Source organism: Gopherus flavomarginatus, chromosome 4 (assembly GCF_025201925.1).
Source record: "Gopherus flavomarginatus isolate rGopFla2 chromosome 4, rGopFla2.mat.asm, whole genome shotgun sequence".
Taxonomy (NCBI): Eukaryota; Metazoa; Chordata; order Testudines; family Testudinidae; genus Gopherus; species Gopherus flavomarginatus.
The window spans coordinates 13,956,319-13,980,502 of record NC_066620.1 but is presented as its reverse complement, the minus strand read 5'-3'; the positions used below and the strand labels follow the sequence as shown (position 1 = coordinate 13,980,502).

The window sequence follows — 24,184 nt, the reverse complement described above, 5'->3', positions numbered from 1 at the left end:
ATTCTGAAATAAAAGTGACAAACATTTTTTAACATTGCATATGTTCAGAGATCTCTGCCAAGGGAAAAAAAATAAACAAAGTACTGGGACCAGGAGCTAAAAGTCCCACAGTTCCATTGTGATATATAATGGGGCAATGTCTCTGACCTCGTCAAATTAGCACAGAAAGAAGCATTCTGAACTGTTTAAAGGGGCTTAATGTGCATTTTTTAATGAATTTCTAGAGAATAATTTAGTATAGGATGGAACCCAATTCTATTCTGTGCTCTCAAGAACTCTGTTAAACCTTGAGTGGTTTATGAAATATGAAAAGGTAGTTGGCTAAAGAGAGAGCCTAGGTGGTCTGCAGCAAATTAACCCAGTACTGCTGATTACTACCATTCTTGTGAGTTAGCTCTGAGGGATTTCCATGCTTACAATACAATACCATTTACTAACTGCTAAACTAGATTTGCCCTCTGGCTGCAAGTCAGCAGATATGGGTGTAAAACATGGCAAGAAATTAGTTTGACTTAGAGCTACATTTCAAGACTAGAGCAGAGCTGTGTGTAAAGCACAACTAAATACAAATCGTTGCTTATTGTATTGTTTTCCCTGGTGAGCGCAATGTAGTTAAGTATTAGGCTGCGATACAGTGATGGTCGGTGCCCTGCCTGCCACGTATAAATTACTTCTGCTATACTGCACTTAATATTTAGTGTTCAGTAAATCAGGATATGTCTCTGTAAGGGTTGTTTTGTAACAATTAACCTCAGAAAGTGGCTAGCTCAATTTGCATGATAATGAGACAGTCATCCAAGAGACACTGAAGTTAAATATGCTAATAAGTTTTTAGGCAAACATCTGAGGGTTGGGCAAAACAATGGACTTGGGTAAGAAAACCTTTTATTAAATGCAAATCAGTTTTCCAGTAAACACTGCCACAGAAAACTGATAAGGATCTACTGTGAAATACAAGGAGATGCGCCAGCAAGGAAATATTTTCAATGACTCCAGGTTGAATAGGAATACATTTACTATATTCTGAATCAAACTGACACAGTTAAAATCTTCATTATTGCCTCAAAAGGGGGAAAAGACTACATGATGGTAGAAACTACATGATGGTGTCAGTGGGGACGGCTGCCTCCCTTTTCAGGAACATGACAGTTTTTCAGGGATATGACAGTTTTCTGTACTGCGCTGTATTACTAAGTTTAGAGCCTTGCTTATGTCATAGTGAGTAGACTATCACTCTGTTTTTATATCCTCCTTTAACTTTTATTTTGCAATTTACTCTGCATTTTGTACTCCAGGCCCAAAAGTACCTGAGATTTTTATTTAAGGTAACTGGAACTGAATATTGTTCAATTGGGGTAACCACTGCTGGACATCTTGGAGAGAAGAGACAAGGAACTTAACTTACAGCGGATGCCAGGTCAGGAATAGACATATGTACACTTGGTTAAGTACAAAATAGACTGTGGTCCCCTCCTCCTGCTCCCCAACAACAGTGAAACAAGAGAGCTGGCGTTGGTTAGTGAGAGCAAAGGACCAGCCAAACAATCTGAAGGAGTCGGGCCAGCTGTAACAGGGTGTCAAGGTTCTTTTCTCTTTATCCGCTCTGTTGGAAGGAGATACTGACTAATTTATGCAGACTCATTATTGCAGGTGTGCTTCTGGTATGGAGTTAGGAGTGGCACTAATTAAAGGGATCTGGTCTCTACAGTGGAGAAGTCTCTGCAAGGAAGCCCTAAGAACAGCCAAGCTTAGGGAGAAAGCTTAGGCTGAAGTTTGTTGTTGTTTAAATTACCAACAAAACCATACCCGAAGAAGAGGGTAAGTGTAGACTAAATACAGTAGACCACATCCTCAGCTGGTGTAAATTTCTGTATCTCCACTGAAGTCAATGGAGCTTTACCAATTTACACTGGCTGACTATGTCTGGAGTACAAGAGAACTCCAGCTGAATTTTGGGGAGGGTGCGTAGGAAGGGGAATCACATAATGTACTCTCATCATATGATAGATGATGATGATGACACTCTTTCCATTCCACTAGTTTCTCTGGAGGATATTAAACAGCAGGTACTAAAGACATACCTTTTTAAAATCATCAGGTCCAGATAACTAGCATCCAAGAGTTTTAAAATAACTATCTGAGGAGCTCGCTAGACCATTGTTATTGATTTTCAATAAATCTTGGAACACTGGGGAAGTTCCAGAAGACTGGAACAAAGTTAACATAGTGCCAATATTTAAAAGGGTAAATGGGATGACCCATGTAATTATAGGCCTGACAGTCTGACATTGATCCTGGGCAAGATACTGGAGCAGTTGACTTGAGGAAGAGGACTTGATCAATACAGAATTAGAGGAGAGTAATATAATTAATGCCAATCAACTTGGGTTTATGGAAAATAGATCTTATCGAACTAACTTGATGTCTTTTTTGATGAAACAACAAGTTTGGTTGACAAAGGTAATATTGTTGATGTAATGTACTTAGACTTCTCCAAAGCATTTTACTTGGTACCGCACAACATTTTGATTAAAAAATTAGAATGATATAAAATTAATACGGCACACATTAAATGGATTAAAAGCAAACAATTATAGTCTGAAAGAACTGACATGAGGAACAAATATTTAATAATGGGCTCTTCAATCTATCAGAGAAAGACATAATATTTCCCTGGGTGGAAGCTGACAAATTCAGACAGGAAACAAGGCATAATTTTTTAACATTAAGAGTAATTAATCATTGAAACATCTTACCAAGGGGCACTGTGAATTCTCTTTCAATGGCATTTTTTAAATCAATATTGGATGCTCTTCTAACAGATATTATGTAGGGAATTATTTTGGGGAAATTCTATGGCCTGCACTGCACAGGATGCCAGACTAGATGATCACAATGGCCCCTTTTGGCCTTGGAATTTATGAGTCTACAAACTAGTTCCAAATGTCAAAAGGTTTTCTTCTCACTTTTATGCAAAGAATGATTTTTAAAGATTGCCCTTGTTACAGAAATCAAGTATGTTTTTGAAGATAGTAAGAAATATTTGTATTTTATTGCTAATCTATTTATGACAGGTTTCAGAGTAGGAGCCGTGTTAGTCTGTATCCGCAAAAAGAACAGGAGTACTTGTGGCACCTTAGAGACTAACAAATTTATTTCAGCATGAGCTTTCGTGAGCTACAGCTCACTTCTTCGGATGCATAGAATGGAACACACAGACAGGAGATATTTATACATGCAGAGAACATGTATAAATATCTCCTGTCTGTGTGTTCCATTCTATGAATCTGAAAAAGTGAGCTGTAGCTCACGAAAGCTCATGCTGAAATAAATTTGTTAGTCTCTAAGGTGCCACAAGTACTCCTAATCTATTTATGTTCACCTTGGTAAACGTGTTAACGATTAGTATTTTAAAATGCACGTCAGAATAGATTATGGAAAACCATACAATTTATAAGAAAAAAAATTTTCTGGAACACTCGATAGACCTTTTCAGTGATTACCAACTAATGGCCCCCAGTGGGGTTTCTGCTACTGGTACGTGATTTCACACACAAATCAGATCTTCTGCCAAATCAAGCACCCCTCCTTTTCTCCAAAAATTAACAAATGGCCCAAGAGATTACTTCTGAATTGTTGCATTCATTGATATACAATAGTCCAGCATGCATCATGCTTTAAAATACATCACACTGAGGACTTAGATTTGATGTGCTCCTAAGCACCAGGGAGCACAACAATATAATGGGGAGGGGCTATACTGGGACCCAAGACAGACACAGTGACACAGCTGGACCTCCAGTCCATCTTTAGAAGTAGGGATGATGTAAACACATGATTTTTTAAAAACATTTGTACTGTGGCGGCACACCATGGCCCCAATCAGGGTTCCATTCCATTAGGTGGTACACAAAAATATAGGAAGCTAGAGTCCTGTCTCTGAAAAGTTTTCAAAAGAAAGGAATGATTATAGCGAGCAAGTAAAGGAGTGAGGGATCTGCAGGCGGGAAGGCTCAGAATTAGAAGGAACTGGTTTAGAGAAGGCAAGAAAAGGAGGTAGCAAGTGCTAGTCCCAATGTTAATGATTATTTACACCAATATATGCAGTCTGCAAACTACATGCCACTTTACAAACAGATTGAGTCACATTCCTTTCCCTAAAGTGTTTACAACTCACGTAAAACACACAGAGAAGATAAGCACTCCCAATGCAATCCATGACTGCTACAGCTCTTCTGAACTCTTATAACAAGGCCTCCATTCAAGGAAGAGACAGGGATTTCTAAGAGCCTGGGGAGGACATTATATCAAGTTAATTGAAGGAGCTAGAAAAGCGGTGGGGCAGCACACTAAGCCAGAAAGGAGTAGGAAGAACCAGAGAAGGCGCCAACAGGACATAGGAAAGGTTCAAATATAGGTCAGGCAAGGGACAGACATAAGGGAGGGTACAGATAACGTCCAGGGAAATAGACATTCTTTGTGTCTTAAAAACAAATAGCCCAAGCCATAGAGCAAGATGAGAAAATAGCTTTTGTCTAAAGAACTCTTGCCCATCTGTTTAACTCTAATTTGCAGTCTACTTTGCCAAAAGAAGTCAGGCTCCCTGAAGCACCATTAAAATAAAAATGATTAGGAAGGGAATTGAAGCAAATAGTACACACGAGTTGTGAGACACACAGCTTTAGTTCTGGAAAAGGAAAGGTTGTTTGTTTGTTTTAGATGTCTGGTGAAAAAGCATGAAATTGAAATAGGATCAGGCAAAACACTGAAAATGCACAGGGCTGGATAGATATTTCCAGTTTCTACTATTACGTCTGTTTTAGGATTTAAAAAACCAAATACAAACAGCCCAGACTTTCAAAAATACAAGCATAAAGTTAGACTCCTAAAGCAAAGTTTAGACACCTAAAAAAATTGACTTCACCACTGGAGTTTTTACGATCCGTGGAACTCTGGAGAGTCAGGCCAGTTTTTTAGGGACTTAAATATGGACTTCAGAGTGTAACTTTGGTCATCCATTTTAAAACACCTCAGCATACAATTTTTGCATTCAACTCAAAAGTTGCTGAAAATACCATACTCAGTATATCACTAAATATCTCTGGACAATCTTGGTAAACAGAACCCCCAAAGGTATATTTCCAATCTGAAATATCATGTAGATGATTATTTAGGAAACGATTCTAACCTGAGCTATGCAAAATTAAACATTTTGTGAGAAAAGTATTAAACAACGCTAGACACTTTGAAATCTGCTGGCTGTCAAAATACAGAAACAGGCATATCTTAAATTTAAGACATCATGACTATTTTATTCATTCAGTCACTTTTTTCTGTTCAATTCTCCAATTCAGTGCCACTTAACATATTCCATCAGAGTTAAGAAGAAAAAAAAGGAAGAAAAGAGAAACAGAGCAAGATGTACGGAGACCACTCTGTTGAAAGCATTTTGTTTCATAAAAAAAATAACCGTCATGACAGTATAGTTGTGGAAGTAGTTCAGGTCTGTTAATGTTTGACATAAGTATGAAATTTTAAGTAAGTAGACCGTTTCCAAAGAAAAGTAATACTGTAATAAAGTGAAAGGAACCTAAAAATTAATGAATTTAGAGATTATTTTCATCATAAAGCTCTTTGGTGTAAACCAGCTCCTAAAAAGCTACTGTCCCTGGTAGCTGTTCCACTGAAGCTCATTATATACATTCCCAATACAGGATTCTCTTCGTTATTATATGAAAACTTTGTCTCTCAGGAACAACGTTACGCAGAGGATGCGTTTTTACTTTGCCTAGCAATGTCACAATGAACAGGAAATGTATTGTTTCAAATAGAATATATTTCCCTTTAGCCTCCATATAGCTTATTAAATATGATAACACTCCTGGCTATACACGGTCCAAACTACCAATGATGTTTTGCACCGGCTTTGTTGTATTTTACATAGTCTTAATTTCAAAGGATCAGTTGCATACTTATTGCTATGGTCTTTCACAATTTTGGACTCAAACTAAGTAATCCTGAAATCGGATCAGGAAAGTTTTTTTTATTTCATACCTCATTGTGATTCTTGTTCAACCATTCCTTAATAGTGGTAAGGGCAATAACGGCAGCAGGCTCATTTGGAAAACCTGAACAAAGAGTGGAAATAAAAAGAAGAAATAGATAAGTTGTGTGTGTATAAATACATATGGAAAATATAAAAGATCTGATAACGTCATGTGCTACAATGTTTTTTATCAGGAGGAGCTGGGGATTAGAGTTGGTAAAAGTTTTCCAAATTTGCGTTTTTGGATGAAGTTTTTTAACAACAGATTAAGTTTAAAGAAGGATGATTTGCATTTTTTTTAATGAAAATATCATCCCATTTTTCTTCCAGGCATATATCCAGTCATTTTAAAAAAATTTTGAAGTGTTAAATTAAAAAAAAAAACATGGCAAGTTTTTTCCCCACATTTTGATCAACTCTATTTGGTAAAACTCTATTATTCAAGAGTCGTGGAGTACAGGTCATACCACAGAATTGAAAATAAAACCTTTCTATCATACAAACATGTATTATGTGTATGATTCATAACATACAGAAAAAGACTTTTAGAAATATCTTGAGTTTTAAAAAATCTACATTTTTTTAAATCTAAGTGCCTGTAAAACCACAAGTCCAACTCTGAGAGCCTCATAAAGAGGAAAACAAATGTAACACATTTTAGAGACCTCTACTAATCTACTATGTAAGATAATGTTGTAAATGTAAGAGTTTACTAAGCATAACATTTTGAATATAAGCTCAGATATTTCCAGATATACCAAAGATAGTGAAAAGAATTTTCCAACAGTATAGAGCTCATTGCCTTCATGGTTTATAGGTATATGTAGTGGGGCGGACTGCCCCACTCCCTGGGAGGATGGGCTGTGGCAGGCCAGGGAGCCTGTGCAGCCCAGGAGCCAATCAGAAAAAGGCTTATGGGGAGCCAATCAGGGCCAGGCTCACTCATATATAAAGGCTGCCCAGAGCAGGAGCGGGCAGTCTGTCCCAGGCCTTCGACAGGGGAAGGTCAGTCTCCAAGGGGGAGACTAGCACCGCGGACAGCGCAGTGCTGGGCAGGCTCAGGGAGGCTAGAAGGCTCTAGCCCATAGCCGCCAGGCTGCAGGCCCTGAAGGGAAGGGCCTAGCAGGTGCAAGGGGCCGTAGGGGAAGCAGCCCAGGGGAACAGACAGAGGAGGAGAAAGAAAGAGGACAGCGAGGCTGACGCCAGAGGGTCCCTGGGCCGGAACCCAGAGTAGAGGGCAGGCCTGGGTCTCCCCCCCTTCCTCCTTGCAGTACACCCAGCCATTGGCCTTAGGGAGCGACCATTATAGACTACACCCAATCCCTGAGAAGAGGGATTAGACTTTGGGGTGTGTAGTTGCATATGGTGGCTGGAATGTCGGACTGCTGATCATCGACCCCCAGAAGGGGGTCCAGATGGACTAAGGGACACTGCCGGAGGCCAGTGGCCTCGAAGAGGAAGCCGCCGAGCAGGGAGCAACGCGGGTCCAGCGACAGCAGCGAAGAGCTGAGGGCAAAACAAAGGACAGGACACCACCAGGAAGGGGCGCTCCACTGGAATCGAGCTAATTCCCGAAATCACCAGCAGGAGGCGCCATGGGTGGCGAGTCCCAACCCGTTTACAGTATAAGACCAAAAGATGTTTTCATTACTTTTCCTAGGAAATTCCAAATTTGAAGGGACAGGCTATTTTTGTGATAGGTACTTTAAAAAAAATAAAAGTGTGTGAACACTGTTCAGTGGGTTGGATTATTAAAATATTCCGGGCAGAGATAAAATTGTGGGTCGAATGCAACTGAGAAGGGCAAAAGTGCAAGAAAGAAACTGGTATACATCAGTGTACACGTATAGTATTTTCACTTCATTCACATACCACATAAGTGGAAACAGTTCCCCACTTCCTGAAAGTGAAAAAAGAAAACCCCTCATTGGCCTTGATTGTCCATTGTCTTGCAGCTTGATGGGCCTAATTCTCATTTGTAATAAGGGCACATTTAGACTCACTTTAGGATCTTTTTAAATTGCCAGAGCAGTGACCATGGCATTTAAGGAAACTTACCTCTTTGGAATTATTTTAATTGTTACGTTTGTGTGCCTTAATGTTAGCCAAACAGACAAAAGTATTTACATGCTTCAAACAAAGTGTCCATTCGCTTTGAATCATGTCTCCATAACATTTTTTCCCCCAAAAGAAGGATTTTACCCTCCTCAAGTGCACAGTTTTGAACTGACAAATGAGATGTCTACTCTCTATTCATTTAGTAGGTTAAAACACAGACATTAATCGCATTTGATTAGTATTAACATTCAATATATGCAAATATTGTGCATGTTTCTTATTAAAGAATAAACCTTTCGTTTTAGGGCCCCAAAAAAGAGAGGTGTGAAAGACCTTCTACCCTTATTGAAATCATTGGGAGTTGATCAATGGAGGTTCTCTGCAATTTGCTGGTATGATCCCCTAGGGTTGCACATCCTTGAAACTTTTACCAAGGATGCTGTTCAGTTTACTTGGTCCTCCCTCAGTGCAGTGGGCTGGACTTGACTTCTCGAGGTCCCTTCGAGACCTACATTTCTAGGAGTCTACGACACTAAGTTATCAAAGCAAATTCCTCATACCACAAACCAATGATCAGTTCTTTTTTAAATTAACAGAACCCAAAGTGGGCTCTTCTTAACAGTATCAGATGGTCAAATTCTGCTCTAGTTGTACACTGGTAACATTGAATTCAAACAAATGTGTGCGAATGCACCCCAGGGAAGAAACCGACTCTTTGAATGAATTTCATTTCAGTTGGGTAACAGACATTTAAAACAGACATGTTACATGCAAATTAATAAAACTCTTCCTATCAAAACAGGCCAGCATTTCCCTGCCTTGTAATTGACACGTCTGCATGGCCATACAATGGTTGGGTAGTAATGCCAAGCATATTTCAGACATCTAAATCTTACCATTGTTTATACATGGAATGTTTAGTTACAGAACAAGTCTACTTCTAGCAAGATTTGCCTTTAAGACTTGATTTTCCTCCCCACTGCAGGGTTCTTGCCCAAAGCTGCAATAAAATATTCTCAATTTTATGGAATTATAAATCTCTGAGTAAGTTGTACATTATTTAGAAAAATGCTTCCATACTAAATAACCTTAAAAAGAAGTTGATCTACAATATTGTTGCTCATTTACCACTAAATAGCCAGGATGTGAAAGAAACAGCTTGGGGAACAAAATAAAAACACTGAACTCTACTTATGATTTCAAAAACTATCTTAAAATCTATAGGAGCCTTTTCTGACAACAGTTACACACACACAGAAAAAAAAATAAACCTAATTACTTTACACATTTTTTTCTGGCGATATTACCGAAAAAGACACTCACATGGGCTTTATGCATAACTAATACACAATGACAGAAGGATGGAATTTCGCTTGCTATTTTGTACTCTCTCGGCACAAAAGGCCCTACATGTGCCTGAATCCAGTAAACATGAAAACATTTAGCTTTGTAGACTTAGGTGAAGGGAGACAAAATGCAATGTGATCTTTTAAAAAATGTTTTTGTTTTGTTTTTATCTTAAATCTGCATTTCTCAGCCATAACAGTCCTTGTCTGCTCACTCCCACCCTCCCTCCCGCACATATACTGTCTCCTTTCTGCACAAAAAGCAATCTCAGTGAACACGTGGGAATCAAATTACTTGAAAGAAATGAGTTTGAGGAGCGTCATGGTTAACCAATTGCTGGAGCCGCAGCTTAGCCAATTCTGACTAACGGCTCAATTTCACAAAAGATAAAACAGGTAAAGTAATAAGATCGACTCTGGCCCTCTTTACTGCGGTGAATGTTCCTCCAGAATACTGAAAAGGATGAGGGCACAACAAGCCAAGGGAGCATTAGTCATAAGGTGCAAGCAACCTCTGTATCCACGCAGCACGTTATTTGAATTACTTGGGGGAGGGGTAGTATTTCTCTTGTGAAGTTTAAATTTAATTTAAAAGAAAAAGTTTATTTATCCCCACAGCCCCTAATATGAAATAGGGTTTTCCAGATTCTCCAGTGGCTAAGATGGCAGCATCTTGGAAATAATACTGTGCATCAACGTAAAAACACTAAGAGTCATTTTAGTTGAAATGGAAATTTTGATCTGACCCTCACCATTCTGCTGGGACTGCGAATTACCACTCACATTCTGTTAGCAGTAGTCATTTTAAAATCTTTTCCTTTTAATATAGCAATATTCCTATCACAGCTGGCAGGGGTTTATGTTGCACCCACTATGTTAACAGGGCTGGCATGCTGTATAAAAATGCTGATGGATTTCTGCTGACTCACTGAGATAGGTGTGGCTTATTAAACCTACATTGGATTTAAGATGGCAGAAGGAACAAGGGTCTGAGACAGACTTCCTATGGAATTCAAAAGAAAGAACTCTAGGCTAGGCTGAGCTTTGTTATGGTATTGTTATTTCACACTGCCAGTAAAAGAATTCCAGAAAGTGGGGTGAGTGTGGGCACTAATCCAATGTGTTTGTTTTGTTGTTCCCGAGTGGGAAAGGACTTCAGCCATAACTATGCCATGGATGCTACAGTGGCAAAGCTCCTGTGGTGCGGTGCGGATGCTGATTACAGCAAGAGAAGGCGTTTTTCCATCACTGTAGGAACGCCACCTCCCCAAATGACGGTAGCTAGGTCGATGGAAGCATTCTTCTATCAACCTAGTTATATCTACACTGGGGATTAGATTATGTCGGCATAGCAGCACTCAGGAGTATGGCGCCGTAGCTATGTCAACCCAAGTTTTAAATGTAGACCAGGCTTAAGCCTATTCACACTTCCCTGTAAGTTTCTTCTTCTATTATCCCAGAATATTAACATTAATCAAAAACGCAGAAGCTGCTATAGATACCTGCTCAGTCCTCACAGCCACTGTTTTCTTTTCATACTATTCAAGACTGGTTAGTTGGTTTTGTCTTTAGCAAATATTGGTATATATGCTGATATGTTCATTCTCTTGATTTCCAAAAGTGTGTTATCAAAAAGGTACATTTTTAAAAAATACACTTTAGATAGCTAATTTAAATAAAAAGAGAAATCAAAAGGATCTTTCATCAGTTTTGCCTTTACATGCTCCCTAGTTTAAAAAAAAATCTTTTATGTCTAGGGCTGGGTGGAAAAGAAAAAAATTGAGGTTTCACCATTTGTTTTCATTCCTACGTGGAACAAAAATGAGACTTTTCAATCAAAAGGAGGAGAAGGAGACCCACAGCCATACGTCTAATTTGCAAGGTAAGCATGGAATTTGTCTCCTCCCCAGTGTGTATCCCTGTTGACCTGACTGGAGCTCTCCCCCAAATATAGAAGTCAAACTACTCCTATGTCACAGCAGAACACACCCATAGTCCAGTAGCAGAACATTTGCCTGGGCTGTTGGAGATCCAGATTCAAGGACCTTCCTTGCCCTTCCCTTTGGAACAGGGACTTGAACCTGGGTCTCCCAACAGCCCAAATGAGCGTTCTAACCACTGGGCTATTGACTTTTCTGGGCACTTGCTTTCAATTCCATCCTGCACCTGAGAAGCCTTCATGACTGAAGTTTCATTGAAATTAAAACATTTCTGTGAAAAGTTTCAGTTTTGATAAATCATCTTTTCTGATGGAAAAAAGTTTTATCGACAAAATTCCCAACCAGCTCTCATTATGAATGAACTGCATCCTTTATGCACCTTTGTATATATCTATTACACTTGGTGACCGCCTATGAAAGCTTCAAAGATCTTCAAACATACATGCTCTAGCATCTGTTTCGGGACATTTTATCTTCTTTCTTCCTGGGAATTACAACAGTGGCCAGAGAAATGGTTTCTGAAACAAATTCTGTGCTATGCAAGCTGTTCCAACTCCTATTGTCAAAATTCTTCAGAGGAGAGATGATAAAAGAATAACTTTGAATCATTTGAAAGAGATTATATAAAAGAGAAGCAGATCTTTTTAGGGAAGGAGGAGAGTGAGTAGAAGTGAGGTGAAAGGGATAGTCATTGAGGATATATGTTGGGGTCTCCATTCCATCTTCCCTTATTTCCTGGAAAATGATTAGCATAATTTACTCTGAGGAAAAGAAAGAACACAAAACTCCCCTCCTTCATTAATTTATGGAGAACCTGATGACATTCCTGGTAGTCAGACACTCTGGGGTAAATACTCAGCTTCTTGTGCTGTGGGAATTTACCAAAGGAACATCCATGCTATTGTTAAATAGTATTTCATGCCTAATTTGCCTGTGCAGTATGTGGAAAATGACCAGTGAGTAACAGTATAATGAGGATTTTGTGGGAGAATATTAGTGGAGTTCTATTTTAGTGACTTCAAGATTGTATAGAGACACTAAGGGTTTTATTACTTAGGACTGACCCAGAGTAAAGTTAAGTACTAAGGGTGAAAAATGTTACTGTCAGTTAACATGCAACCAAACTAGCCTATTAACGCAAATACTAAATAGTCCACATTTCACATGATGTACTTCAAGATGATAGAAACAGGCAATTTCTACTAGCATAAAGTATTAACTGAAACAAATGCCAGGGAAGAGATTCACTTCAGTGACTTTAAACAGTGGATAAGTGGCAAACTTAGTCAGTTTAATGGAGACTCCTAGTGTTGTCTGCAAACCTACCCATAGTAGGAAACAAGTCTGAAATGGAGCTTGCGAACATAATCCATCTGCTGTACAGTTACTGATTCATTTCAGACAGCTTCTTACTCTCTTGTGGCTTCTAAAAAAAGGTAGCTCTTTGTCCTTAATATAGTAATTTACGTGTTTTAATGCTTTGTTTCAAACAATTTATGAAACAGAAGTGAATACAAGTCTGGACAAAGTATTCTTATAAGTCTCCGATAACCAGAAAAGTAACTAAGATAGCATGTTTCTGCATGCACCAAGATGTGCTAGTTAGTAGATTTGTACTATATTCACAAATCACACCTGATTCCAGCTGTTTTATCAACATGACAAGATAAATAAAATATCTTATATTTGTTTTAAAAACTTTTCAGCTCTAATCAATAATGTTGAAAGTAAAATCTAATAACCGTAACTCAATAAATCATTTTTATGTACTTTGGAATTACACACAAACTATTTCTGAAGGCATTATTTTTTGCTGGTTAGTTTTGCCAGTCCTGAAGCGTAGCAATGAGCAAAAACAGTGGTGCTGGTGGGGCAATAAAGACTATTTTCTAGGTTCATCTTAAAGAGGGGTTCAACATTCACTCCCAAAATGTTCTGAAACCACACACTGATGCACGTGGGATGAAAATGTGTTCTGAATACACAACAGAAAGTGAACAACTGAGCTTCATTACGGTCATGTGGATTAAGCTTAGCTATTGCGGGCATTGTAATCATAATAGTACAAGTCTATCATCACACATGATGATGTACAGAGACAAAAGAGCAATATATGATAACCTTACCTCAGGCATGGCTTGCAATACCTGCAGTTGTCCTTCAGTTGTGAAAACTGAAATCACCTAATGCTGGGGTAACTCATTACAATGGTAAATCTGACCTTTCTGGAAGCAAAGATGCTAGTGTTTTACCAACTAGCTTAGCCTTTTAGCCAGAGGCATGAGATGACTCGTTGACACACATGCTGCTTGCATGGCCACTTTTCTTGGTATTGATTTATATTCTCACCTTGAAAAGAAAGTTTGGATCAATCAGAGCGGAGAAGAGGGATAGGATGCATGGGTTTTCTGCCAAATGAACTATTTTCTTTAACTCTCACAGTCACAACATACCTCACAACTGATTTTTCCCCTAAAAACAAGTTCTCTCACTAATATAGTTGAATGCAATATTAGTAAAACAGTTACTTTCCTGACATCTAGGTAGCAAGGCTGCAGATATATTAGTGTAGGTTGTGGGATGTACCAAGGTGACAATTAAGTACCATTTATGTCAAACGCCACCACAGTCAAAAGAAATATGAGAAATCTCACATAACACATACGTGAAAATTTCTTAAGAAACGATCATGGCTTGCTATTCCTGTCAAGCAGGGGAATGTGCTTTTTAAATCTCTCCTCATTAGAAAATGCATGACCTCACCAGCAGCAGTTGAAAACTACATAAACTTTTGAAAGAGTGATTGCAAATACATTCAAACACAACTCACAGATGGTAAGCGGGCAGTTAGTAGAGGATAATTAATACAATAAATATGAACCTAGGAAATCCAGTGAGGAAGCAGACTGGACCAATCCTAACCCAAAATGCTCCCAGAGTGGGCAGTGGATTTAAAAAAATTAAGTGCCTTCCCCTCATAAAGAGCCATAGTCTGGACAAATGGCTCACCACAAGTTCAGCCACACCAAAGAAACAGGTACCAGAAGGCATCAAGTCAGACAGGTACCAGAAGGCATCACTCTCCTTATCCAGCTAGCAAAAGCAAGATAATTTGTGGGCTGAGACGCACTGACTTTCCTTACAACACGGCTGGCTCAAGAAAAGCCTGTCAGAGAAATAGGCAGAGCAGTGCCCACAATGTCAAGCCAAAAGGTCAACTAGAGATCAGTGTCTCAGGCCAATCTATACCTAAAAAAGGTTCAAGACAAAAGAACACGTCACCAATTGTACCTATTAAACACACATTACATTTTGTCCAAATTGATTCTAAGTGATATATTGATGTTCTAAGGAAATTAAATGACATGCCAATCACATTAACAGCACAAGTGAGCACAGATACCAGATACTATCGTTATGGGAGCACTATGAGCAGGGCAATAGAGTGTAGAGCTAAGCAAATTTTGTCTGATGAGTCATTTATTAGCTAAAAAATGTAGTTTTAGAAAGACCAGACTATTTGTGAATTCAAGTTGAATTTGGCAAAAAGTTTCAGAAAAAAGAAACAGAAAATGTCTAAACATTCTGTTCAAATGAAAACATTTCAACTTTGTTTCAAAATTATGGTTTGTGTAGGAATTTAGCTAGATTCATTTAAAGAAAAACAAACAAGGGAATAAAAACACCTAACACCTAAACTAAACAAAAAATCTGAAAGAAAAAAAACATTTCATCTGAAACTATTTTTTTTTCAGTTCCGCCAACAAACCCAAAAAATCATTTATTCACTCAGCTCTAATAGAGAGACTAGTACAAACATGCTATAAATTTCCATTGAGGAAACGATGCAAAATGAATTCTATGCTCATGCAGTTTGATGTACTCCATACTATAGCTGTTACAAATTGTGGAATTTTACTGAAAGGACATATTTACACTGGCAACTGCTGAGAGATGCAGTTTTTCCATGAGTTGCAGGACATACTTTCATGCAAGAGACATTGTATTACAATGCAGGTTTTCTGGAGAATCACATCTTTCTCTGCAATGATATTATTTTTCTACAGTATAAGCAGTGCACTCATATTAGTAGATGGGATTTGGGCTTAATTTCTCTTTAATGTTTGTAGAGAGCTCTGGGTAGTGGCCATGTCAAAGGTGCTTCAGTGCTCGAAAATTCCTTTTAAAAATGTAACAGACAGTCTTCTCTTTGGAGATACTCTGACAATCAAATTGCTTCAGAGCTGTGATGTTTAATGTGTTATGTAATGGATTTTTTCTTGCTCAGAGTATTTCTGAAATGCACATGGGAAGTATTAGAACATCAAGCAGAGCACAATAGTGGAATAACAAAGAGAATGTCTCCAAAACACTGAAAAGGAATTTCTGCAGCTCTCATTGCTCTGACAATGCAGGGCTGCATATGTGCAGTTAGAACACACACACATAATGCAAATACTTAGTAAATTACTCCATATGAGAGATTATCAGAGGGGTAGCCGTGTTAGTCTGGATCTGTACTAAATGCATCCGAAAACATGGGTATTCACCCACGAAAGCTCATGCTCCAATATGCCTGTTAGTCTATAAGGTGCCACAGGACTCTTTGCTGCTTTTCCATGAGAGAGATTCTTCAGTACGTACATATATATTAGTAGGTGTAGATATTAATATCCATCAACATCATGTGTGTATATAGATACATGCATGTGAGGGCAGATCGATGTTTGTGTGTCCATACATAAATATTTAGACATACACACAATTATTCATTATTAATAATAATATGTATGATTAATCTTTATATTTCTAACTTCTGAACAAGCCAAATTGTCTTCCAAGCTTATGAAATAATATAACAAAAAATAATCTGAATAAAGGTGCAAACCACTAGTCAAGTGTGAAATCCCCATCATACACTGAATTGAACAGCAGTAGGGCATGGCTTCATGTATAGTTAAGATTCCAAAAGATTAAACAGCCATTTCTAGCCACTGATTTAAAAGCATGTTCCTTGCTGTTCTTTACTGAACAAAAGTGTACAATAAAATGATGATGCTTTCTCAAAGTGTGCAGCCTACACTGCAAGGACATACATTTAGAGATAAAAAATATCTGTCTATAGTACTGTAAATCCAATCCATTCACACAAACTCTAAATGACTACAGTCTAGAGTAGTGATTCTCAGCCATCTCACTACTGGTACAACCCCAAGACCCTCCTCCCTTCTTGTTGGGATCTAGCCAGGACCAGGAGCGGCGCCAGGGTTTTTGACACCCTAGGCGGGGGTCCTTCCGCGTTCCTGGTCGTTGGCGGCAATTCTGCAGCAGGGGGGTCCTTCCGCGCTCCCGGTCTTCGGGGCACTTCGGCGGCAGGTCCCGCAGCGAGTGAAGGACCCGCCGCAGAATTGCTGCCGACGACTCAGAGCGCGGAAGGACCCCCCGCCGCTGAATTGCCGCCCCCCCAAATCCTAGCACCCTAGGCGACCGCATAGGTCGCCTAAATGGAAGCGCCGGCCCTGGCCAGGACAAGCCTCCCATATAGTAATATAGGAAGGGCAGAGTGCTCATGACTCCAAGACATCTATGCCTCCCTAGCCTAGAGTTGTATAACTTGCTGGTAAATAGTATCCAGAGTAGCTATCTATCTTCTTTATAGCAACAGGGGGAAATATTCTAAAAAATAAACAGAGAGAGACTACAGACAGTTAAATAAAACTAACGTTCCACTCTCAGTGGATTCCTCAGGTGAAATCTTAGCACCAGTGAAGTCAATGACAAAACTTCCATTGGCTACAATGGGGCCAGAATCTGACCTCTGTCTCCTGTCCATCTGCAGATCCAGGTAACTATCCCACCCATGCAGATCTCTCTCTTTGCTATCCGGTAGAATAATGATAATACATATGGACAATGGCTAAAAAATATAGAAAGAAAACGAGCTGCTCAATTCCACTAAAGACTTGAGAGGAAAAAAAGTGACACCCTAACTTTGTCATATCAGCACTGCCCTTTAAAACCACTTCCACTTTACTCAGTCATTTTGGCTATTCTGCTTTCTAGTGCAGCCCTGAAACCTAGTAGGATTATCAGAAAGCAACAGAGTACTCAGTAAAGGCTCTACGCATACAAGAAGAAACAAAAAAGTGTGGCATTATTTCTACTGAAGCACAGTTTTTATCTCCCTTCTAACAAGACTGCAAAGAAAATCAAAGATTTCCTAAGAGGGCATTGGGAGCTACCTAAAAAATACACACATGCTTAGTGCCTTCTGAAAAATCAGAAGCAAAAATTTCCTTTTATCTTTTTCTCCTCAAGCCTTATTTGGAAAACTGGAAAGAAGTTACAGTACCCTGACCCTGGGAAGGCTGGGTGAAAAGCAAGATACTAGCAGAGGCACATTTAATCTAGTTAGTTTGCTCTTTTAACAAATGTAGTATTGATTTTTGGTTTGTGTACATTATTCAGACTGATTTTTCACTTTGCCTACAGTACTGATAAAAACACAGTAAAGGGTCACACAGACCAGCACTTACTTATTCAGAAAATCTACAACAGTTGAAAGCTGAAATACTTCCAGATAGATATGAGCTCAAAAACGCCACTACATTTTGGAAGAAAGAACAACAAAATCCCTTCCTGTATTCAGTACATAAAATGGCCACTGTTTTTCACTTTATATTAGATCATTCTGTATTACATCAACCTACACTACTATATAAAATGCTAAAAATGAATGCATGTATAGTATGTCTGGCATGACATATCGCGTATTATCTCAACATTTTCTGCATCAAATTTTAAAGGAGAGAGAATTGTTCTCCTCACCTAGGTGGAATAATTCTTTCAGCATAATTTTTGTAGAAATCATTCACTTGGCAAGAGATTAAATCCATCTGGAGATAGATAGATAGATAGATAGATAGATAGATAGATAGATAGATAGATAGATAGATAGATAGATAGATAGATAGATCTTTTTATCCACCAGGTTTACAACTATATTCACTTTTCTGGTACTGTATATATCAGTGGTTGGTCAGTTTGCTCTGGCTACTTAACTTCTTTCTCAGCTATATTGTACAGATTGTGGGAGTTCAAAACAAAGTACATGGAACCATCCTGCAGTGAGTCTTCACTTGCTCCTATGCTGCATTTAACATTTATTGATTGTGCTATACAGGGTATCAGTCACATTCCACATCAAAGATTAAATAATTTTAAATAGAAACAGTTGTAGAGGATAGCATCCTGGGAAAACCTACTTTAAACCATGTAGAAATGGACAACGTACTCACAATATAAGATCCTGATCTTCCAAACAAGCATGTGAATAAATGTACTGCTCTCTATAGGACTACTCACATGTGCAAATCTTTACAAGATTGTATAATGGACCAAAATATAATCATTTCTCTAAAAATCTTCAAAAGGATACATTTATTCTCCCATCTCCTCCTCCTGTTTTTAGGGTGGAGTCTCATTTACACAAATTGCATTATTTATACCCACTTTAAGACCCTTTTACACAGCATAAAGGGAACTCAGTGTAAACGAGATTCAAATCCCTCATCTCCAATATTGGTTAGATTATTGTGTTAGTCAAATAAACTAATAATGGCCTAGGTTATCACATTGCTCCTGCTTTAAAAAGATCATAAAATTAATTGTCAAACAACAATTTAAAAAAAAAATTCTTTTCTGCTAAGATCTATCATTTGCATTTCACTCACAATTATGCAGTTTCTGAATCTTGCATACTTCAATCAAAAAGGAAATTAAATAAGTAGTTAATAGCACTTCCATTCCCACAAGTTCAAATCCAATTTAATCTTGATATGAACTTTAAGTCTTATTAACACTTGTTTTAAATAGCATATCCAGTGTGTACCCAAAATAGTTGTCAAAGTATGGTGCTGAAATTTGCTTTAATGGATAACGGAAACTCCTCTTACTTACTTATTTATGAAGATTTATCATTACAAAACGTCAAAATCTCTGTTGTTTCCAACCTCAGTAAGCCTGACTCTTAAGTGGAATCATTTAATTTGTCAGAGGACACCCTTCAGGGAAAAAAAATTGGCCATTTACCGTACATTCTTTTACAAGTTATTCTGCAAACGTGTCAATGTAAATAAGCACAGATCCCAGTCAGAAAGATGGGTTATATCTAAAAAGAAAGGATCTAAAAAGAAGCCATTTGTGGCTAGTTTGATCAAGCTGTGAAGATAGGGGAAGATTAAGACATTTCTATTGTTGAACACTCCAGTACAAATAAAAAGCTAGTGTGGACAATTGAAATTTAAATTACTACCCACCAGACAAGTTGATGACTTGCACTTAAAAATCAGGGATTTCCAACCTGAGCCTTTCAGTGAAAACTGACCTGTTAGCTGAATTTACAAGGAAATTGAAGTAAGTGGCAGAAGAAGTGAAGGGATTTTCCTACTATTTTGTCACACATCTCCTGTGGCTCCATTTAGCTAATTATGCCCTTCACTGCATCTCAGGAAAAGCACATTTTCCAGTTAGACATCAATATTTTAGATATATGACAAATTATCTTAGAAAATAAAATTCCTGGATTGAGTAGAGGACATGGGAAGTGGCAGGCATATGGCGAGACAGTATGGAAGCCAGCAGAAAGTAGGGCTCATAGAAAGCTCGTAAGCTTAGTAGATGGAGAGACAAACAATTATTAAGCAGTGAACTAAGGACTAAAAAGTATAAAAGTGTTTACAATCTTACAAATGAGAGGAAACCATAAAAAGCTTATACATTATTGATACGGAACGCAAGAACTATAATCAAGACATATTATAGAGAAAGGCAATAATGGTGTTAGATAATTCAAGTCCCATTAACTTATCACAGTTAAAGGACCTCTCACTCGATGCTATTATTTTCAATGTATAACACAAAATGGCTTGTATCAGTGCAACCAGGCAGGCTGATAGCAATTCCAGACCTCAGGGCAGAACAGTCAATCAGTGCTCTTTCTGCACAGCCAGGGTTTCCACGTGCCTGCCGGAGACCCCGCCTCATCCCACCCACCCACCCCGCAGCGAGGGGTCCTCCTGCGGCAGCCCAGCCATGGCAGGGGTCCCCCACACTTGCCCAGCCATGGTGGGTGGACCCCACAGTGTTTCAGCCATGGCAGGCAGTGAGGGGACCCCAGAGCTCCCAGCTGCTGGGGGGGAGGGCAAGGGGACCCCAGAGCCTTCAGCTGCTGTGGGTGCTGGACCCTCCTCCCTCCCCATTTTGTCAGGAATATTTTTAGTAAAAAACACAGTAAAGGTCACAGGCTTCTGTGAATTTTTGTTTATTGCCCATGACCTGTCCGTGATTTTTATTAAAAATATCCGTGACAAAATCTGAGCCTTATTTATAGGGGCTAGGCCGGGGGTCGGCAACCTTTCAGAAGAGGTGTGACGAGTCTTCATTTATTCACTCTAATTTAAGGTTTCGCGTGCCAGTAATACATTGTAACGTTTTTAGAAGGTCTCTTTCTATAAGTCGATAATATATAACTAAACTGTTGTTGTATATAAAGTAAATGAGGTTTTTAAAATGTTTAAGAAGCTTCATTTAAAATTAAATTAAATTGCAGAGCTCCCCAGACCGGTGGGCAGGACCCGGGCAGTGTGAGTGCCACTGAAAATCAGCTTGCGTGCTGCCTTCGGCACATGTGCCATAGGTTGCCTACCCTTGGGCTAGGCCAAAATCTCTAGGCTTAATGGAGGCAGCATTAGAGTAGAATGAGACATAAAACAGGACAGAGAAGGCTATGGAGCCAGAATTGAGAAGATATGTGGTAGGGTTCGCTTGAATGGGAAACAAAAATAGATAAATGTTTTTATCATACTGCCCGAGGAATATGTATGTTACCCTACGGTAGCTAAACAAGATTTAAAATAAAGCACAGAAAAGACAATGTAGGTATACAAGGGACTAAAAAAGTAATCAAATGCAACAGAGGGGCATACACAAGGCATTAACATATCATGCTTTAGTGCTTAAAATAGGATCAAAATAATAACAAAATTGTAGGGTGTATAAATAGAGCAGTTAAATCCAAATCGTGAGTCAATTATACTACTACTGATAGAGATTAGATAAGACATGTTTAATTTACTGTGTTTACCACTTGTTGCTTTATTTAAAAGTATCTGACAAATGGAGAACACATCGGAGGGAGGGCAACTGAATGAAAGGGAGAATCAAGCATCTCAAAGTCAAAAAAGGTTAAAGAAACCAGGTTTGTGTTCCTTGGAAAATAAGAGATTATGAGTGGGTCTCACTAAGATACACAAAATTCTCAAGTGAATAGAAATCATAATTGCTACAAGGCTATTTGAGGGAGTGCAAACATAAAAATGAGGGAGTGTGAACTTAAGTGTAGAAAGCTCCACCAAAAAGGAATTTGGGAAGCAACTCTTTACACAGCTAGTAATAAAAACAAGGAAAGAACTGCCCAGGGCAGCAATTAGTGCAACTTATATAAGCAGTTTAAAAATTAATTGGACAACTATTGGAAAGAAGAGTGATAGAGAAGTGGTAGGCTCAAAGGAGCAGGGGTGGCACATACATGAGTTTCTTGACTGTCTCTTGCTCTAAAATTTTAAATGTCTGACTTGGTTCCTATCAGTTCCCATCAGTCTCCAGGGACACTTTGGGGATCTTTCTTGTATCTAAATAATGTAAAAGATGTAAAAGATTTGAATAAAACTATTAAGTACATATAGCAAATAACAGGGTTTGCTGTCACTTCAAAGAAATGTAGACATTTTAGGTAATGGAGTGAGCATGTAGAAAACATAGCTTAATGGTCACTTAAAGTGGCAAGTATCAAAGGGGTAGCCGTGTTAGTCTGGATCTGTAAAAGCAGCAAAGCGTCCTGTAGCACCTTATAGACCAGGGGTTGGCAACCTTTCGGAAGCGGTGTGCCGAGTTTTATTTTATTCACTCTAATTTAAGGTTTCGCGTGCCAGCAATACATTTTAACGTTTTTAGAAGGTCTCTTTCTATAAGTCTATAATATATAACTAAACTATTGCTGCATGTAAAGCAAATAAGGTTTTTAAAATGTTTAAGAAACTTCATTTAAAATTAAATTAAAATGCAGAGCCGACTGAACTGGTGGTCAGGACCTGGGCAGTGTGAGTGCAACTGAAAATCAGCTTGTGTGATGCCTTCAGCACCCATGTCATAGGTTGCCTACCCTTGTTATAGACTAACATACGTATTGGAGCATAAGCTTTCGTGGGTGAATACATGCATCCAATGAAGTGGGTATTCACCCACGAAAGCTCAAGCTTCAATACGTCTGTTAGTCTATAAGGTGCCACGGGACTCTTTGCTGCTTTTAAATTGGCAAGGAAGGATTGAATATATTAAGAAAGTCCAGGTAAAATTAGAGCAGGAACACAATGACTAGGAAAGAAATTGGATAAGGTTCTGATAACTGCTCACATTGAGAAGTATCTTACTCAAGTAATCCCATTGATTTTAAGGGTAGCAGAATCTGGCCTTTAGGTTTTATATATAAATTATTGCAGCCTTCAGCCTAATGATTTCCTGGAGTAAAACAGGGCAACATACTGGATTCAAAGGATTAAATTAATGTCTATGATTTAATGTAAGTGTTCTGTTTATTTATATGGGAATTATGGCCCAGATTCAGCAAAACATTTAAACACGTTTAAGTCCATCCCTATCCAATGCACAGCAGAGGTTTGAACACAAGTTTAATTTTAAATATGAGCTTTGCTGACTTCGGGCCTGCTAGGATGATCTTCCAATCTGTTGTGAGGAAGCTGTAATGGGTTTCATCATTACTGGACAAGGGAAGACTATGAGACAACCTAATACATAAATTCACAGATGTTAATGTTTTTAATAGGCTATATGAAAATGAATATTGGGGAGTAATTTAAAACCAGGGGTCATATAATGCAAGTTACAAAATTAAGAGAAAACATGGAATTCTGGCAGAAGTATTCCATAGGAAACCCATACAACGTGTTGATAATAACGGTAATAAAGGCAAATAATAAAAATGAGTAGATGATGAGAGAACAACATTTATATGGAGAGAAGAGAATTTAGGACACCAGGCATGACAAAATGGGGAGCCAAGGTTGAAATATACTCAAAAAGAAAACAGACATTGACAAAATTAGCTAAAGATTGTCCACTTGTTAAACAGAACTTCATTATCAAGAAAAATAATCTGGTTCAAAATAGGAAGAGTTCATTAAGTGATAAGGTAGTTTGGCTGATTAGTTTTCACACTCACTGGCAATGCTGCTCATAGAGAAATATTTTTTATAAATTCCTACTCAAAAAGCATTCAACAGAATGTATGGCAATCAACTTGGCAAACCTACAAGGAGGTCAACTATAATAAATAAATAATAATAAAATAATAATAAAAAACCTGAAAGGACCAAAAGATAACCTAAGAAAAGCTTAGAAAATCAATTCTTTTCCAAAAGATACCTGAAATCCCACTTCAGTGACTGCCCTTAATGAAATGATTTTGAATAAACTCTGCAATTATTAAAGAAATAATAGCTAAATCTTTTGATGTGGATTGAATGCAATTTTGTAAAGCATTATGTATTAAAAAAATCAAGTATCTTAAGGTTCCTGATAATTTGATTTGTCACCTGTTGAACGTTCCACATTACTTGGTTGCCAAATGTGATGGATTCTACTGCTGCTTCTGATTACCTACATTCAGTAAAATAGTCACAACTCATTAATCAGGCCATAGGATAACTGGTCTGGTC

The 24,184-nt window shown here is 38.3% G+C and overlaps 1 protein-coding gene across 4 annotated transcripts in view; it reads right to left on the bottom strand.

Annotated features, from left to right (window-relative positions):
- The window catches only part of MACROD2 (mono-ADP ribosylhydrolase 2), a 1,364,702-nt gene that overhangs the window by 365,974 nt on the left and 974,544 nt on the right, over window positions 1-24,184 (bottom strand). For all 4 annotated transcript variants that reach the window (XM_050952172.1, XM_050952173.1, XM_050952171.1 and 1 more), the window contains one exon: window positions 6,055-6,128. In XM_050952172.1, coding sequence (XP_050808129.1) covers window positions 6,055-6,128 — 74 coding nt within the window. The remainder of the gene's footprint in view (window positions 1-6,054; window positions 6,129-24,184) is intronic.